We start from the raw sequence: 16832 nt of genomic DNA, 5'->3' as shown, positions 1-16832 counted from the left end.
ATCTGAGTCTCCTCTTTTTCTTCATGAACATGCATGAACGAAGTTCGACAATTATGTGTGCAAGGAAAAAGGGGAACTCGCGTAAAAAGCATGAAAATTTAATATTTTACTTTAACGTTTAATAATACTCAATATTCTAAATATTTAATTCGACGCAAAACTAACTAGAATCGATTGTAAGTACATTAATTTAATTTAATTTAAAATTAGGTTTAATTTTATTTTAACTCGTTTTTATACTTTTCAGAATGAATCAACTATCTCTTTCGGAAGGGTAGAACGGAACTTCGTGCACTCAATTAAGTCAATTCCCTCCACATTTGAACTCCTCGAAGCTGTTGCTAGGCGACGTAAACGTCAGTAAACGTCAACAATTCTGTTTACTCTGATATATCTTGGAATTTCCGACGTGGAATAATGTGTACCAAGAACTATTTATTTAATTGCTAATTTTGCAGGATTTCTATTGTAACTTTGTGATATTCAGTAGGAATCATGTTACTTAAGTATTTAGGGAACGTCATGCCTCCGTATGTGAGTTTCTATATACAATTTCAACTTCATATTGGAATTCAATAATTTCCCTGTGTAAATCAGTGTCTATTTAATAACTAATGTCTATTTTCGATGTAAAATAGGAATATGAGAATCGCGTAGTAAGTATAGTCTGGTCACCGAACAACTTAAAACTCGCTGTGGCTTCTTCTGATCGTTCTATTTATCTGTTTGATGAGAACTGTATGAAACGGGACAGATTTCCTACAAAACCTGTCGATTCTAAAGTATGTTAATTAATTGTTGGTGGTGCAATATAAAATACCATTATGTGATAATAACTGCATAAATGAAAAAATCTCTTTTGTGTTTTCAGTTTGGTAAAAAGAGTTATGTGATCAAAGGTATAGCTTTCTCTCCAGACTCAACCAAAATAGCAGTGGGTCAATCTGATTGTATAATCTACGTGTACAAAATTGGAGAACAATGGTATGCACATACTACACATATGTAATGTATAGTGTCATGTATGTATGTAATATCATTTGTAACTATGACCCTTCTCTTCTTCATATTATACATTGCATCGACAGGGGAGACAAGAAGGTAATTTGCAACAAATTTCATCAAAGTTCCTCTGTTACTTGTTTAATCTGGCTTTCCGATGGACCTATTATCGTCGGCTTGATGGATGGGAAAGTTCGTGCTGCGTTACCAAAGTCTCAGAAAGCTCAAACTCTTTATACAGCTGATTCTACTACAATTGCATTAGCCTCAAAGTAATTAATCCTACAATTTGCCTATGATAAACGTTGTTAACTTTTTCTGTATTGTCATATTTAAATTGCAGTATAAGAGGGACAGGATTCCTGTCCAGTCACGCCGATGGCAGCATCATAAAGTATAATTTAACAGAAGACGGAAATCATGAACCTTCTGGACGCATCTGTACACACAGTGTGCCAGCATATGCCTTGGCCTGGCCTCAGTCTCACATTCTGGCAGCAGGATGTGACAGACGAGTGACCTTCTACGACTCTCGTGGGAAGGTGACAAAGATCTTTGATTACAGTCGTGAAAACGATAAGGAGATGTCAGTAGCTTACTGTAGTCCCAGCGGACAAAGTGTGGCCATTGGATCTTGGAATAAAATACGAATACTGGATTGGAGTCCTAGGCGTTCTATTTGGGAAGAAGCAAACTCCAAATTCTTGCCGAACTTTTATACTGTCACTGCCATTGCATGGAGACGCGACGGATCGAGGTTTGTTAATAATCGTTCTTTGAGACTTTAGATATCGTCCTGTACCCTGTTCCTTGAAATCTAACGAGGTACCCCTGTAATAACGTGTGAGTTCCTGGAAACTCGAATAGTAGCTCAAGAACCGTTCCAAAAAGTAAGGTAGCTGTCTCCCACGAGAGTGAAGGTTGTACCTCTTTCCTAGATTGAATGTTGTTTTTCAGGCTCGTGGCGGGTAGTCTTTGTGGAGCCGTAGAGCAGTTCGAAACAGTTCTGAAACGTACAGTGATAAGAGGCAGTCACGAAGTGGCCTATGTGGGTCCTAACCAGGTGGTTATTCGTCCTCTGCAAGAAGGCAACAGGCCAGTAATTATCAGATCGCAGACTGGTAATGAAATAGAGGATGTCAAGGTTCTAGGACGTACTGATAATAATGTGGTAGCTCGCACAGCTAACACGCTGCTACTCGCGGACATAGAACTGAATCTTATTAGTGAGATATTTTGGGAGGACAAAAGCAATAGTGAGAAGTTCTTCTTCGAATTTCCAAGAGTTTGTCTAATTTTCTGTTCTGGAGAACTGACTATCGTTGAATATGGGAATAACGAACCACTGGGTTCCGTTAGAACGGAAGCAGTGAATCCCCATGTGGTCAGTATCAGAATTAATGAGAGACAGTCGCCAGGTGCTGCTGATAATAAGAGATTGGCTTATTTATTGGATCCTAGAACAGTACGCATTGTAGATTTTATAACAGGTGCGACAGTAACAATGATTACTCATGATGTACGTGTGGATTGGTTGGAATTGAGTGAAACTGGTCACAGATTACTGTCACGGGACAAAAGGGCCAGGTAATTGGAAAGCAAACTGTAAAGACTCTTGGTATTCTACAAAATTGAAGTCTATTTTTTAATATAGATTATGGTTAAACGATGACCTTGGCAGTCGAAGCTTACTGTTAACCGGAGTCAGCTTTGTCTCTTGGGTACTAGGCAGCGACGTGGTTGTAGCTCAAACAGGTCAAACATTAGCAGTTTGGTATAACGTCGATGCCCCAGAAGTTGCAACACTAATCCCTATCCGTGGAGACGCAGTGGATGTTGTCAGGGAAGATGGTAGAACCTCAGTCACTGTTGAGGAATTAGGTGGAAAAATAGCTTACTTGCTGGACGAACCTTTGATTGAGTTTGGTACGGCCTTACATGATAGCGACTTCGGTAGAGCTCTGCTGTTTCTGGAAGAACTGGCAGACAGACCCCAGGCAGAGGCTATGTGGGAAAACGTAGCCAGAAACGCTATGGCTACTAGACAATTGTTGGTCGCTGCAAGATGTTACGCTGCTCTAGGGGATGTCGCTTGTTCCAGGTTTTGTTAATAATTAATAAAATATTATTACCATATTATATCTAGGCTTTCGTTCAGTCCAGTGCTTTTGTAGATTCCTTAAGGACATCGTGAAGACTGGCGAGAAATACAGTGCAGAAACTGGCAACGATCCCCTTTCTAGTTCAGACTGCTGGGCCAAGCTAGCGATACTTAATGGTGAGCTGAAGACAGCGGAAGCAATATATCTTGAGCAAAATGAACTAAATCTAGCTCTTGACATGTATCAAAAGTATTGGCATTGGGAGGATGCGCTGATCTTGGCACAGAATCGTGGCTGGCCAGGTTTGCAAGAACTTAGGGACAGGCATTTAACCTGGCTCCTTGAGAGCGGTCAAGCAGCCAGGGCTGCTGCTATTCTAGAGCCGACTAATCCTCAACGAGCTGTTAAGTTGTATTTAGAAGCTCGTCGACCTGGGCGAGCAGCTAGATTGGTTCTGGCTGATGAAGAACTGCTGGAGGACAAGTCGATTGTTAATGAGATTGTGAAGGTGCTGAAAGCAACAGACCTATTGGAGCTTGCTGGAGAGCTATTGGAGAAGACTTCGGGGCATTTGGAGGCTATACGATGTTATGCTCAAGCCGGAGTATTCGCTAGAGCACTAGAACTGGCTAGAAAAGTGGATCCCACCATGGTGGTGGATCTTGAACGAGACTGGGGCACACATTTGGCCTCAGCTGGTCACTATGACGCTGCTATTAATCATTTCATTGAAGCTGGAGAGACTGCCCTAGCCCTGGATGCTGCTATAAATGCTCATCAATGGAGGAAAGGGTTACAAATTGTACAAGTATGTTTTCAATTAAAAATAATGTTGATGATAGAACTGATAATTACACGCTATACCTTTTAAATAGGTAATCGAGACTGACGATCCTACAATCAGGAAACAATGTGAGAAACTGGCCGAATACTTCGCCTCTATAGGCGAGAGGAACCTCGCAGAGAAGCTTTACATTCGTTCAGGAGATACAAAACGCGCAGTGGACGTTCATATTCAAAGTGGCAACTGGAGTCGTGCCCATGAAGTGGCGCAGGAATACATGGACTCTGAGTTAGCCAATGAAGTGCTCGCTAAACATGCGGCAGTCCTCTACGAAGCTGGCGACCTTAAGCACGCAGAAGAATTGTATCTTGCAATTGGCGAGAATGATTCCGCCATAGCGATGTACAAGAAGGCAGGTCGTCGGTCAGATATGGTGAGACTTGTGGGAAAGTATAGACCGGATTTATTGCAACCAACACATGTACATTTAGCAAGAGAATTAGACGCTGCAGGCAAACCTAGAGAAGCTGAAGAACATTACCTTGCTGCTGGTGACTGGCGAGGTGCTGTGACCGCTTATCGGTCAGCTAATATGTGGGAGGATGCCCTGAGGGTGGCTAAACAGAATGCTGGAGACAACGCAGCTCAACAGGTGTTAATATGAGATTGTAATACAAAGATTTCGAAGAATCTAAGAATAAAATAAACAATACTGATATCTTTTCTACAGGTTGCTTTAATGTGGGCCCGTACTTTGGCCCCCGAGCTAGGGGCAAGGTTGTTGATGAGACTAGGTTACCTAGATGGATGTCTTCAGCTGGCCTGCGAAGCAAATATATTCGATTGGGGATTGGAAATCGCAAAATACAGCACACCAGAACAGAAGAAAGAGGTCCACTATAGACATGCTATGGCTTTAGAGGATGAAGGTCGTTTCGCTGAGGCTGAGAAAGAATTTATCAATGCGGGGAGAACTATGGAGGCTGTGCAAATGTACATACATACTCGCGACTGGGAATCAGCTGAGGATATAGCACAATCGCTTAATCAGGATGCAGTTGCTCAGGTCTTAGTTGCTAGAGCTAGCGAAGCTGCTGAGGCTCAGGACTATTCTCTTGCAGAGACTGTACTGTTAAGAGCACACAAACCTGAGATTATTATAGATCATTACAAGGTAAATATCGATTGTTACTGTAAACGTTTCATGGCTAGATTCAGGATGTCTTAAATATTACAGAAAGCTGGAATGTGGTCGGAGGCGTTGCGGGTCTGCAGAGAGTACTTGCCTAGTCAAGAAGCTAATCTCAGACGAGAATTAGGGCAAAAGAGCGCTTCTTTCGCCGGTGCGAACGTTTTCGAGGAAGCTAAGAAGTGGTTGGAAGTCGGAGAAGTGAAGGCCGCCTTGGATATCTTGATTTTAGATCCACAGGCCTCTAGAGCCTCTCTGATTCGAGCTGCTGAAATTTTACTGCATCAAGCAGATTCGGAAACTGCGGCTGCAGTTGGAGGAGACCTTGGCTCGCGACTATTTGCTGTTGGTGAACATGCTCTGGCTGCGCAGGTTTTTGATCCATAAAATACTTTTCATAGCCACAGTCGTCCGTTTGAAATATTTTCTGTATTTATATCTTTCATTCACAGGTGTTTCTACAAGCAGATAGACTGAAGGATGCTATAGACGCTCTGGCATCAGTGGGAGAATGGGAAAGAGCCAGACGTATAGTGAGGGAATTAGCACCAGATATAGAGCCATATCTGGAAGAAAAGTACAAGGATGCAATGCTAAGGGACGGACAAATAGATAGATTGGTGGAAATTGATGCAGATGCCGGTTTAGAAATACTAGCTAACAGAGGACAATGGAATCAAGTATTTGAGGCAGCCAGCTCTCAAGACACTCAGACTCTACATAAATATGTAGCACAACGAGCAGCGCAACTTTTGAAATCAAATGTTCCATTGGAGGCCTTGCAATTGTATGCGAAGTATGGAACACCGCCTATTTCACAAAATTTTAACCTTTATCTACAGATATCTGAAAGCGTTCTACACTCTACGGTGAGCATTATTAGAACATTCGACTAGCATTTCTCATGCTAGCAATTTTAGATTGAAACTTTTCACAGGCATATTACGAGTACAAACATCTGGCGGTCCTCAGAACAGTTCTTTTGGACCTCTGGAAGAACTTGAAATCTCCCAACGCAACCAGATCAAAGTTTGAAAGACTGCTCGAATCGACCCATTACTCTGCAGTGAAATGCGGATGCAAAGAGTATCCTGTACTGTCAGGACTAGTTCTGAAGTCCTCTATAACTTTGTTGAGATACACTGATTTGGTCCTCGTTGACCGAGCATATTATGAAGCTGGCATTGAAGCACGAACAGCAGGATTGAACAGTGAAGCGTTCGTCTTCCTGAATCACTTCCTTGATTTGGAGGAGTGTATCGAGGAAGGTGACAGCACTGTACTTGACGTTGATGATCTAGCTGTTACAGACTTCCCCGTGGAAGTCCCATTACCAAACTGTCTAGGCGTAACGTCAGAACAGAGAGAAGAAGTCCGTGAATGGATACTGGCAGTTTCTATGGATCAAAAGGTGGAACAGGTTCTACCTACTGATCACAGAGGAGTTTACGTAGGCTCATTGACATCTCCAGCTGTAGAATCCCCACCTATTCAAAACTGCATTCTAACAGGTTACCCTGTACGGGGTTCGATAACCCGATTTTCAGAGGTACAAGAATATTTTTCACTTTTTTAATTAAGTATATATACTTTTTCACATTTATCATAATTGTGTTTTAATAAGGGCGAACGTGTTGCTGATCGTGATGATTGGACAAAATTAATTAACACAGCTCGTCAAGCTCCCCAAGATTCAGCTCTTAATGATATTTTGGCTTTTGTCCAAGAGTGGTGCGGAGCAGTGCCTACTTATTCCTTCTAAACACATCTCCATACAATTGTCTAATTAAATGAGTGAATTTCATTACAACTATAATTAGCAGGTAAAAATTTTCGTTCTTAAAGTCTAAACAGTCATAGCAGAACTGAGTAGGCGATATTTTATATTACTTTTCAATTAACTTTTATATAGTTTGCAGGTGAAGTCTACTATTGCTATAAATATAGTTCTATGAGTTTGTGTTAATGTTATCAATTAACAGGAAATATAGAAGTAACAAAATGTATCGTTTCTCTAGAATTTATTTAAATATTGCATTATGTAAATAATTAATCTAACTTAAGCATAAATAGTTCTATACGGTGTGAATATACATGCAACGATCGAAACGCTAGCGAGTTATCAAGATAACTATCACTCGTTGTCTGAACACCTATCCACGATGGATATTTATATGACTACTTGGTGATGACTATGCAAGTTTTGCATTTATACACAGGCTGCGTGTCAAAAACAATAGTACAAGCTAGAGACGAGAAACTCGATAGTATGAAATACTATTTTTTTTCCCCTAGTGAATTGGATCTCGAAAAATTCATTAAAAACCTGTGCTTTAGACGTTTGCGTTTATTAAAATTGAACACAGAGAGCGAAAGTGTACCGAACAGAATTGGATATAAAGTATTTGCGAGAAATAACCAAAACTGAGAAGAGTTGTAGTTCAAGTTGTTTGAAAACGTCGGGTCTTTTATCCATTGCGTTTAATAATTCATCCATTTCTGAATTCGAGACTGAACATTTCTTTCAGAAGAAAATAGTCGTCGTAAACCATTTTATTTCCAATTAAGTATCCGCCACTTCTTGCTTATACTATCATTTCCTAAGTATTTTGAATATACATACAGTGTCTCGAAAAATGTACCGTAAAAAATAAGGTCTCTAAGTCCAAAATAAAACAATTGTTGAAGCTTCTACGTGGCTACAGGTGATAAAGATTTTTGTAACTTATTCGAGTGATGATCAAGGTCGCTAATCGATTCTATAAAAATATGGAAAATTATCTTCTTCTTCAAACAACAATTTAATCCGTCTATAATACAGTATACTTTGAGAGACACCTTGTATATGATTATGTTTAAATATACAAAACATTTCATAAATAGTGTATTTTCTGAGAAACACGAGCTTTCATTCCCAGACACAACTGGCACGCGATGTAGAAGACTATCAAGCATTGTAAATAAATTGACTATCAACGTTTGTCGAACCGTTTTTTACCCTAGCCTTACTAAATAATAATTAATGTTCATCTAGGAATATTTTATCATTAAATTACAACCGATCGATGAACCGAATATTAAAATCTAATTTAAAAAAAAACACTACGATAAGAACTTTTTATATCCAGAAAATACCCTATTTATTAAATACCCTGCGTATACGTAATCGACCGAATATATAGGTCTCCCATTGAAGGCTCTTTCTTATAAAAAAGAAGAACGAAGTAAATACAATTGAGATTTCGAAACATATACAATACATACACGTTATGCTTCTTCTAACGTTTTAGCTAAAACATTGTTTCTTATTTTGTTCTGCTCGTACATACCTCTTTAACATTCTTTTGATTCCCATATCTGAGAAAATAGTTGAAATGGATAATTATCTCGCTCGTACCGTTTAGACAAATTTTCGTGTATAAAGAAGATTCTTACTTATAGAACAGAGAGAACAAGAATCTGCCCAATGCTATATTCGCTATCTACATACACAATAGTACAGAAAAATTGATTCTTTTAAATCAGGTTAATCTCTACCATAATCAAGTCAGTATTTTCAAAACTCCAATTTTCTATGGCACCTAAAACTTATAATACAAGAACTACGAGTTTCAATCGACTGCCATTTTGTAACAAATCTTTCTTTTATGATTGTGGCAGAGGTGATAGCAACACTTCTAGAGATTGCAAAACTATCTTCTTTCATTGCTTAGGAAAGAAAACATCGTGATATCAATCATGTAGACCAGATATCCCTTCATTCAACTATACAAGATTCTTCTACTACTATCAGAAAGGGACTCACAACCTGTAATTACAAGAATCGACTTTATACACCGTAAAGCGATAAAAAACACGGCCATTTTCCTTCTAAACTGTTACAACGACTATTGTTGGGTGATCCTGAACACTGGACCGATCCTTAAAAAGAATCTCCGCAAAACGGATCGCAATTCCGGCTTGAGATCAAAGCACATCACCTCGCAGAGCAGAGGGTAACAGTTGGATGCATGGACCGCGAACCTGTTGTCGCTCATCTTGAGAATTCTAGTAAGAAGTAGCAACAAAATTGGGGTCCAAGCTTCCCTATGAGCCTCGTTCGATAACGCCAGGAAATATTCTAACGCTTCGCAGGCTACCTCCACCAGCCTAGCCTCCACTTTGCTCCAATCCGCTCTGTGAGCTTCATCGCTATACATCTTGAAAAGGATCCGCAGAGCACAGGCTAACGACTGCGTCTCCTGCTTCAACAAATTAGGCTTCACGCTACCCCTGAAACCAGCCTTCCACAGGACATTTCGTTGCTCATGATTGGAGTTGAAGCCCTTGGCAAACCGGTGAGACTTTAGGAGACATTCGACTAGCTGCAGTAAATGTGTGGTGGTAAGGGCACAGTACATGCCTTGCTCCTCCTTCTGCTGATCCGCCCCTGCTCTCACGCCTAGTTCGGAGGACTTTCCGTTGAACATATCTGCTTGTGCCAGTGCAAGATTTTCCTGGTCCTCCTTGCGCGACGTGGCCGGATAAAATACAATGTTATCTATAGTTTGGATCAGCTCCAACTGGACCACGCACTTGATCAAAAGCGCGGAGAATACTTTGTTCTTCAATGTGTCGCTATTCGTTAAACTCTGAGAGCTGTTGCTCCTTTTTAAAATGCCCACGTGACCGTCAGCATCACCTGTGATCACATCAAGGTCGGACTCTTTATTAGGAGACTGCGGCTTCCATGTCAGCAACGCTGATGGCAATGTGCTTTCGAATATATCTAGCACGCAGCAACAAGTCTTCTCCCAAGTCTTTTCATCGAACTTGATTCCATTGCTAATGACCAGATTTTCTAGACAATTGGTACCCGATCGTGCCAGTTGTTCGTTATCCTGTTGTACACACCAAAGTAATTGAGAGTATAGTTGTTCCAATAGAAGAGGCCCTAGAGTATCGTAAAACTGGGAGAAGACGTCCACGATGGCGTAAAGCGCATGGTTGCACGTTGTTGTCATCCATTCCGCTTTCTGATGATTGATAATGTAACTTTAGTATCAGATACGATGTTCATTTTACAATTATGATTATTACCTCTGTGTGTTGCTCAGGAAGCTTCATGTTATCAAAGATTCTGAATAGAACTTGAAACAGGTCCTTCCACCAGTGGGGTTTGAAAGATGCGCCATGGGTTTTCACAACGTCGAATAGAACGGTCAGTGCTCGTGTTCGCACGTCTAATTTACATCTATTCACTATACAGGATAACTCAAACAATAGCGGAAACCATCCCCTTACCTAGACAAAAGATAAAACAAAATTATTTAAATTTTTAACCAATGCAGAAATATGCGTACCCAAGCTCTATCCTCCTCGGACACCATTCCACTGTCATCCATCATTCCTTCTGCGAACAGATTTGGATTGACATCGATATACGAAGCGCAAGACCGTATCAACCTTATGGCCTCCATGCTTGTTTCTGGGAAAGAGGCATTGCAGGCGAATTCACTGAGGCACTTGACGGCATCTTGAAAGGAGTCTACCATGATGCTGAAGTCTTCTGCGTACAACTCATCTGTAAAAGAAGTACTGCGTGACAAGGAATCTTTTTTAATCAAGAAATGAATGTTCACTCATGTTAGGTCTTTCTATACTCACTAATAATTTTTCCGGTCATTGAAAATGCCAGTTCGACCACAGATTCGTCCCTATCGCTAGCAGCATGATGGAACACGCTGAATATGTTCTTCCAACCGGACCGAATATTAGGAGCCTGCGAGTGTACAATCTGCGCAACGCAACGAACAACCATGTCCTTGATCACCGGCGATCTATTCTTCTTCATAATATGCTCGAACGGTCTTAGAAAGTCCTTTTGAAACCGGAAGTTCGCGAACTCGCCTTTTTCAATGAACTTTGTAGCCAATTGTCTCAAAGAATCGACTGCAAAGAATGCTATCTCTTGTCGAGGACTACAGCCAACTCTGTCAAAGTGATCTCCGATAACCTGCCAAATCCTAGACCACTGAAGTCTGATACGACCCATGTTATAATAGGAGATTTCAACGATCTTGGTCAACGAGAACATGCGTGGCTGGGTTGGGTGGGATAATTCTTCTAGAGACACCTGACATAGAGCCTTGACGAATTCCACGATTGCATCTCCATCTAGTCTGGTGGACCCTGTAAAGATTCTATCAACAGCTACAACCACACTCTGGGAGCTTGTTTCTCCTATTGACTCTTTCACGCTTGCTGCAATTTGAAAAGAAACAACAAATGAGTACAATGCAAATTTCAATAAAGAGACGCTTTATAAGATTCTTATTATGAGATTCTTATTATGACACTCACGGTCTAGCGAACTGAGATTCAAATTGTTATTTTGATGAGAGTTATTATGGGTTAGATTAAAAGTCACCAATGGTGAAGGGAAATGTGGCTTAGACGGCGGGCCCAAAAGCTGCGGTCTGACTCCGGTCCCTATTAATTGCGCGAGTTCCAATTGTGAGATGCATTTTACTACGTCCAACCAGGAACTGCCAAGGTAATTTCCATCAGTGTGCGCCACGGTTATTAATGTCTTTATGGTATCTATGTTCTTCGCCTTCATTTCGGTGATGGGAGAATTCGCAGTCAGCAAAGTGAACCGCGCTAGCGCTTGTACGTATGCGTCTCGCTCCAACTATATATGCCCAAGAAAAAAAATACTATTTATACCAAGGATTTTCTTATCTTGACAGCTTTTTTATTATCGCTGTATGCTAGAACCTTCAAATTATTAAATATATTATTTATCTTCGAAAATAAAGTAATCGACCATTACAGAGGTATCGATGATATCACGAAATAGAACTTTATCGACTCCAAAAAATTATTTACCGTCATATGAAATATGCAAGCGATGCGAATTGCACATCTGATGCCGTCTAAGCATAAAGAAGCTATTTCAGGGTCATCACAATCTTGGAGACCGACGCTGAACGCAGCCAAAAACGGTGTCCAAGCTATTTTAAACATCGGTCGAACGTGTTCTAAGTGTTTGGCTGTTGTGAACGGCGCCTGAACGTGGCTGACGGATTCCATCAAGTTTTTTGCTGCGGTCGATATTACTTCCATCTCCATGTTCCACAGCAAACGTCGTTTCTTTTCACTGGATATTACTGAAACATCAGTTAGAATTATTATAACTAACTCCGTTGATAAACAAAACATCTTTCGTCTTTTTTTTGATGAAAGCTACCTTGCTTTCCAGGTCTGTTGGGATTTGATTTCATCTTAATCTCATTACCGGCAATCTCATCGTAAATCTTTGATAAATATTCTTCAGGTAAGTCTTCGTTATCACTAATCCGCCGGTTCAACTTGATATACTGTTCTTTCGTCATTTTATTTTTAACTTGCGGCGAGTGGAGATCGGTTGTGAGCATGATTATGGAAAAACCCAGCACGTAAGCGGTGTCAGCGCTTGTGAACAATCCGTTACTGTAAAATGAGATCATTCAATCATAAAATAAATAGTTAGATACAAAGAACCAAATACTTCCATGAAAACTTGCCAAGATTTCAATTTTATATATAGCATTAGGAAATCACATTGATTGGTAAATCATAATTAGATTGCGCATCTTTATGCAAAATAGAAATTTTCAGAAGACAGGAACTATTTCGAAACTTCTTGTGTAGGCATAATTCTTGTTAGCGAATACTCACTTTGGATTACATTCACAATATCGGCTGGCGAACTTTTCCATGAGCCGATCGATCTTCTGCGCCTCGCCGGGCAATCGGAAGCCCTCGAGAAAGTATCTGAGGGCTGTAACTAAATCGCGGTCAGCAAAATTCATTTGATCAATATAGCTGTACATCACCTGATTGTGATTATGATCGCCGAGAAAATCGCCTATCGCGGTTTTATCGAGTCGTTCGTCCATATGTAGCCAGCGGGCAACGTCATCAGACGAATTACCTAGAAGACCTTGTTCTTGAAGATATTGTACTCCCTTGCTTGGCTTTCGATTAAAACTAGAGGTAAGAATACCACTTAATTAATAGAAAGCATTCCTATTTAACTGCGCGTAGCGCTTCCTAATCGTTAAACGGCCAGAAATACCAGGCAGTCTCGTCAACAAGTTCTCTCTCGCTTTAATTTGGAGTCAGCTTGATACTTCAGGCACTAGGACAAATGAACAAGGTAGGGGGACGAAAGACTAAAATTATGATTTTCGGTTCGTACATGTCGATCCCTGTTTCCCACACTTCTTTTTGTTGCTTCTGCACTTCATATTGCTCTGGGGAGTCCGGAATCTCCTTGTTTCCTGCCAGACTAGAATTCGCAGACGACAAACTTCCTGCGCTGCCATAACGCGGTAATGGCGGTTCCGCAGGAGGATCTGGCGGTTCTGAAGGCAGCTGTTGATCAGCTGGCACGCTCGGATTCACGTACAAATCTCTACTCCACTCAACCATGCATTTCAGAATGGAAACTAAGCACTCTAGACCTCTGATACGCATCGATTTCTCCTGATTAGGCGAAGCACCCAATTCCAACGCTTGTCTACCTTGTGCAATCTTTGACAAATCATTTACAAGCCTGCGAACAATAAAATACAGGTTTTAGTTACATGTTAAAATACACGAACAATAAAATACGTTTCGTTGCTGATACTGATTGTATTATGGTCTGCTGCATTGGCTTACCTTTCGAATAAATTTGCAGCTGAAAGATCACAATCGTAGTTCACATATATGTCAACAACGCTTTGAGCGTCCGCACAAATGCGTGTCAAAGCATGTATCACCATCCACTTGTGGTCGAAGGAGCTACTGGAAGTTTCAAGAATGTTCATAAAGATCTCCTTGAAGAAAACCTCTATCTGCATTTTTAAGTGCACTTTGAAACGAGCCAGCAAGGCCAAGAACAACGCCAACGAAAGTTCGAACACCTCAGGAACCGATGAGACGCCGTTCTTTGAGAGCGCTACGCAGAGGTATTGTTTTATAGCTATTACGAACATCTCGTTCGAACGTAATACTGGTCCCGCGTTTTGCAGTATGCCCAGAAGTAGTTGCAACGAAAGGATCTTAGACCTGAGATGGTGTGACCTGAAAAAGCCCAATTCATCTTACAAATATGTTTCTCGTATGTATATACATGTGTGTACGTATACGTACTTAGGATCTAGAGTACCATCCGGAAGGGGTTTCATAGAAAGTTTACAGAGTGCTCTGAAGACCAGGAAAGCATCTTTCTGCAGGACATGTGTAAATTTCGCCCTGACCATATTGTCGCTTTCTGCCACAGCCTCGTCGGAGTTGTCGTCCATAGGCACTTGGTCTAAGCTTGCTTCCTCTGACACTATTGTCGCTGCACTGGTTGTATCCTCTGGTACCACGGAATTGACTACATCCTCCAGAATCCCTCGTACAATTAAATGTGTCTCTTGACTATTTTCTGTAGCAGTTTCTTCATTATTCACTGTCTCAGTTTCAAGTTCTCCACTGGAAGTGCAGTTGGTAGTGTTGACAGCAGTTTCTGTGTGCTCCATTTCATTTTTAATATTTTCCTCTTCCTGACAAGAAAAGTAAGAGATGTATAATTGTAAAATATGTACCTTCTAAATTTACAGACTTACAGCTTGTGTTTCCATTCGTGCGAAAATGACATTGATCATCTGGGTGAGCGTAGCACGAGCCGTGGTTTGATTAACCAGGTTCTTAGAGGCCAAATAAACGCTGTAAACAATGCGTATCGCAAGAAGTACGGTACCCTCGTGAACTTCGACATGCTGACTAGTCATTACTGTCAAAAGTGCCTTTATGATCTGCAACTGAACACCCTCATCCGTTTGCGGTCCTATGAAACATCCACAGATTGTCTCAACGATCCGGACGATTAACAGTTTATTTGGCTCGGTAGAGTCAGGTACATTTCCAGTCAGATGGCCGTAAGCAATCAATTTCTGCAGACAGTCCAGAGCAGTTTGCACAATTCGTGGAGACTTGCTCTGACAGGCAAGTTCGAATGGTAAAAAATATTTTTCTGCAGAAATAACATAGGATTCACTGCGGGGCTGAGGCAATGCAGTTGAAACCTGCGTGCCTGACACTTCTTTAATCTCATTCCGCAAATTATCTGAAAGACAGAATATATTATATATATGTATATATATATATAACACATATATTGTGTGCGTGCGTGTGTGTGTGCGTGCGTGCGTGTGTGTAGAAGAAGAAGAATTGTTTCTTATATATATATATAGTTTTATCCCCACCCAAGAATAAAGATATAAAAATAAACCAGAATGACATATGTTAATTGACCAGTTAATATTGATACATGTAATGAAAGCCAGAAGTTTAAATACTCATTGTGCTCAATAAAAGAATTAAGACATACTTTTAGATCTATTGCAAAAGAATTTTGTTTTCAATAGCTTAAAAATCTCATATTTTCAATATCTGTAGTCAGATTAAGCATCTGAGTGTTAAGAGTAGACTGTGATGATGCAATGTATCAAGTGTCATATGAATATAATTCAATTTAAGCTTCACCGTGAAGACCAAGAAATGCTATCAATCACAATATGTAACACCTTGTAATTCTCAATTTTATTTAACCAAAATTTTTAACTATAATACAATGTATTTACAATAAGAAGAACATAATGCAGTTATAATCCAAACAGTCTTTTGTTTTGTATCCTATTATGCACTCAGATGTAAGGTCAATGAAATGATAACCATTGATAATTTAATAACAGAAAGTTAATAAGAATTAAATGAAAATAATGATACTATAGACTAAATATGCTATTCCACGATGTTCCATTAACAAATATCTTTTGCCATAAAGTACATAATTTTCTAACAAAAAATATTTTACATTGCATTCTATTTCTAAGAAACTTATATACTTATTTCCTTGACTGTGGAATTTTTGGCATCCGATGAAAGTCAATATTGTATACTGTCAATGACTATAGGTATTTATTATCATGTGTACGAACTACTCTTGTACTACCTGGAACTAGCATCTTACTGCATGTGTTTGGTCTAAGGCTTAAAACCAACTATAAAATGATCACATTGCAATGAATCTAATGCTGATGAGATATAACTCAGATAAGATATTGACCTGTGCTAGAATTCATAATTAAATATTATATTTGATGCCATCCATAGTTGACAGAGCATAACAAAGAGAAAGGCACACAGGGAACTAGAAATATTAATTACCGAGTGCAGTTTCGCAGGATTTTCTAAGTTGAGAGAGATGCGACCGTTTGACATCCCGGTCAGCCAGGATCTTTTCTAATGCTCGAATGATGAACATCTCTTTGGAGTTATCTTGCATCGTCACCAGGCCAAGCTCAGTCCTTTGCTAGGCTGGCACGGGTGAACACGCGACTCGATTCGAGGCACGCATTTTCACGACCGTGACTTCCTCACCGGTGTCTCGAGCATCGTTCGCGATCACCTCTCGGAGGTGAGACCTCCTCCTCCTCCTCCTCCTCTTCCTCCGCCTCCGCCTCTTTGGCTACTGGCAGCTTCTGAAGTACTGACAACGAGACTCTAGATAAAGCAAGAATTCCGGAGTCAACGAACGTTCGTTAATCAAGAAACTTTTGACGTTTCGTCACAGTGTTACGTGTCGAAACATACTCCACGAAATCACGCGAAACGATGACGAAATAGGGAAAATGACAGTAGCTTCTTGAAACAGTCAAGGAACCAGAAGAGAATCCCGGACAACGAACGTGTTCCA

At 40.3% G+C, this 16832-nt stretch overlaps 2 protein-coding genes across 4 annotated transcripts; one reads left to right on the top strand and one right to left on the bottom strand.

Annotated features, from left to right (window-relative positions):
* Positions 1 to 35: 35 nt before the first annotated feature.
* Oseg2 (intraflagellar transport protein Oseg2) lies at positions 36 to 8057 on the top strand. 3 transcript variants are annotated; one of them, XR_013033324.1, is made up of 16 exons: positions 36 to 176; positions 248 to 534; positions 639 to 782; positions 872 to 984; positions 1089 to 1274; positions 1346 to 1759; positions 1960 to 2589; positions 2657 to 3103; positions 3177 to 3912; positions 3980 to 4540; positions 4619 to 5062; positions 5126 to 5449; positions 5530 to 5946; positions 6015 to 6626; positions 6702 to 6900; positions 6990 to 8057. XR_013033324.1 is itself a non-coding variant. In XM_033476759.2 (14 exons), the coding sequence occupies exons 1-14, from the start codon at positions 496 to 498 to the stop codon at positions 6837 to 6839; spliced, it is 5205 nt and encodes a 1734-aa protein (XP_033332650.1). In that variant the 5' UTR covers positions 36 to 495; the 3' UTR covers positions 6840 to 7083. The 3 variants fall into 3 exon arrangements, 1 of the variants encoding a protein (XP_033332650.1); XR_013033325.1 differs by having other exon boundaries at positions 36 to 534; positions 6997 to 8057; XM_033476759.2 differs by having other exon boundaries at positions 36 to 534; positions 6702 to 7083.
* Sec71 (ADP ribosylation factor guanine nucleotide exchange factor Sec71) lies at positions 7082 to 16814 on the bottom strand. The gene is made up of 13 exons (XM_033476762.2): positions 16304 to 16814; positions 14701 to 15200; positions 14240 to 14637; positions 13766 to 14170; positions 13302 to 13658; positions 12779 to 13090; positions 12309 to 12550; positions 11948 to 12228; positions 11420 to 11750; positions 10724 to 11320; positions 10420 to 10640; positions 10157 to 10360; positions 7082 to 10092 (listed from the first exon to the last, which is right to left on the bottom strand). Exons 1-13 carry the CDS (start codon positions 16419 to 16421, stop codon positions 8965 to 8967), a joined length of 5094 nt encoding a protein of 1697 aa, XP_033332653.1. The 5' UTR covers positions 16422 to 16814; the 3' UTR covers positions 7082 to 8964.
* Positions 16815 to 16832: the final 18 nt, after the last annotated feature.

The sequence above is a fragment of the Megalopta genalis genome, chromosome 5, assembly GCF_051020955.1.
Source record: "Megalopta genalis isolate 19385.01 chromosome 5, iyMegGena1_principal, whole genome shotgun sequence".
In the NCBI taxonomy this organism is placed as follows: Eukaryota; Metazoa; Arthropoda; class Insecta; order Hymenoptera; family Halictidae; genus Megalopta; species Megalopta genalis.
The sequence above is the reverse complement of the archived record's forward strand: the minus strand, read 5'-3'. Positions and strand labels throughout refer to the sequence as shown.